The sequence below is a fragment of the Trichinella spiralis genome (genome assembly GCF_000181795.1).
Source record: "Trichinella spiralis strain ISS 195 chromosome Unknown Scfld4651, whole genome shotgun sequence".
Taxonomy (NCBI): domain Eukaryota; kingdom Metazoa; phylum Nematoda; class Enoplea; order Trichinellida; family Trichinellidae; genus Trichinella; species Trichinella spiralis.
The window spans coordinates 1-1,452 of record NW_003531590.1 but is presented as its reverse complement, the minus strand read 5'-3'; the positions used below and the strand labels follow the sequence as shown (position 1 = coordinate 1,452).

General features: G+C 41.3%; 1 protein-coding gene across 1 annotated transcript; it reads left to right on the top strand.

Moving 5' to 3' along the window:
* Positions 1–151: 151 nt before the first annotated feature.
* On the top strand, positions 152–1,071 carry Tsp_14420 (conserved hypothetical protein). The gene is made up of 2 exons (XM_003367208.1): positions 152–175; positions 637–1,071. The coding sequence occupies exons 1-2, from the start codon at positions 152–154 to the stop codon at positions 1,069–1,071; spliced, it is 459 nt and encodes a 152-aa protein (XP_003367256.1).
* Positions 1,072–1,452: the final 381 nt, after the last annotated feature.

Genomic DNA, 1,452 nt, shown 5'->3' with positions numbered 1-1,452 from the left:
GTGAAAAATGTTAGAATCACAGTCATCAGTGTTACAATAAACATTGGCCGGCGTGAGCTAAAAGAGACTCTGTTGAGCAATTTGAAAATTCTGTGTACCAATCACATTTGGCGTGAGCGAAAAGAGACTACGCGGGTATATTTTCGTCGAAATGCGAAGGGACACTACCACGATAGTATGTGAAAAAAGCAATGTCAATACAGGTTGTAATGCATTTTAATTGTAAATTAATTAGATAAAATCACGCAACCCGAAACAACAGATTCATTGTAAGCACTTTTTATTGAAAAATAAGTAGAGATAACAAACACGTAAACGGTAAAAAAATGTAAAGAAGAGTTGTAATAATACGAAAAGTTTGCAAATTTAAGGTGGTTCATCAGAATGTACAGTAATATTGAGTGTAATGTATCACTGCATCATCAGTGGCAGAGCTTCTTCTGGCCTACGCTCTCTTCCATCGTCGGCGCCTTCTCTGTCATATCCGTAGTCTTCAGAGCCATGTTTTGACGATTTTCTTGTCAAATGCGCGAGTTGAATACTCATCGAAGCGCTGTTTTCGTCATGGCGACCCTCTTCAAAATGGCACACCCATCCGCTTCTTTCACCCACACTGCAGTTCACTAATTTCTATAGATTCCGCAGGAATGTTCTAACATTTCAAAAGCCAAGCTTGACGTGCTGCAGGCATCTTTACCCCGGAGCCACACTTCTAAATTTCACGTGCATATCAAGATTTTCAGTCGTACAGGCTCCGGAGTGCACGTGGCGATCGTCTTCTATCGGCAATCTCGAAATATCTTCCATCCACACGTTTCCATGCTGGTGGAATATGTATTCGTGGGTCAAAAACCAAGCCACGTTGTTACTCCAATGCTACTTTACTCCCAAACTAGCGTATGGGATAACTCGAGCAGCCAGAATGAATTCTTCCGCAAGATGGTGATGCTGCTTGTTTCACTGGCTGGCTTCAAACTTGAGACCGCTTCAGCCGCTCATACTATGTTCCTTCTTCACTGTTTAAACAATTCATCCGTCCTGAACAACTTCGATTCAGAAATTGCGTTCTGATTTCGCATTTCGTTCATGGCGAATGTGTTGCTCGCAAGCATTCGTGGAAGTGACGTGAAAACAAGTGCAACATGCGACACAACTAACGGAAAGCAGTCGTCACTATACAACCATTTTCCATTTCCTCACGACATAAAAACGTTATTGTTTTACCGTCAGTCAATGACATCATCCCTTCATTTGAAACTAATACGTTGTCGATTGGATTTTTTTCATGTTTATAACGGTTGATCTTTGTTGCACTGACAAAACCACTATACTGCGCTTCTCCACCAATCGAATACACGAATGGATTAACCAGCAACATATCACTACTTGCCATTTTCGCTGGAACCCATCCACTTGTGCATATAATTAGTGTAATACGCAGGATGAAAATGA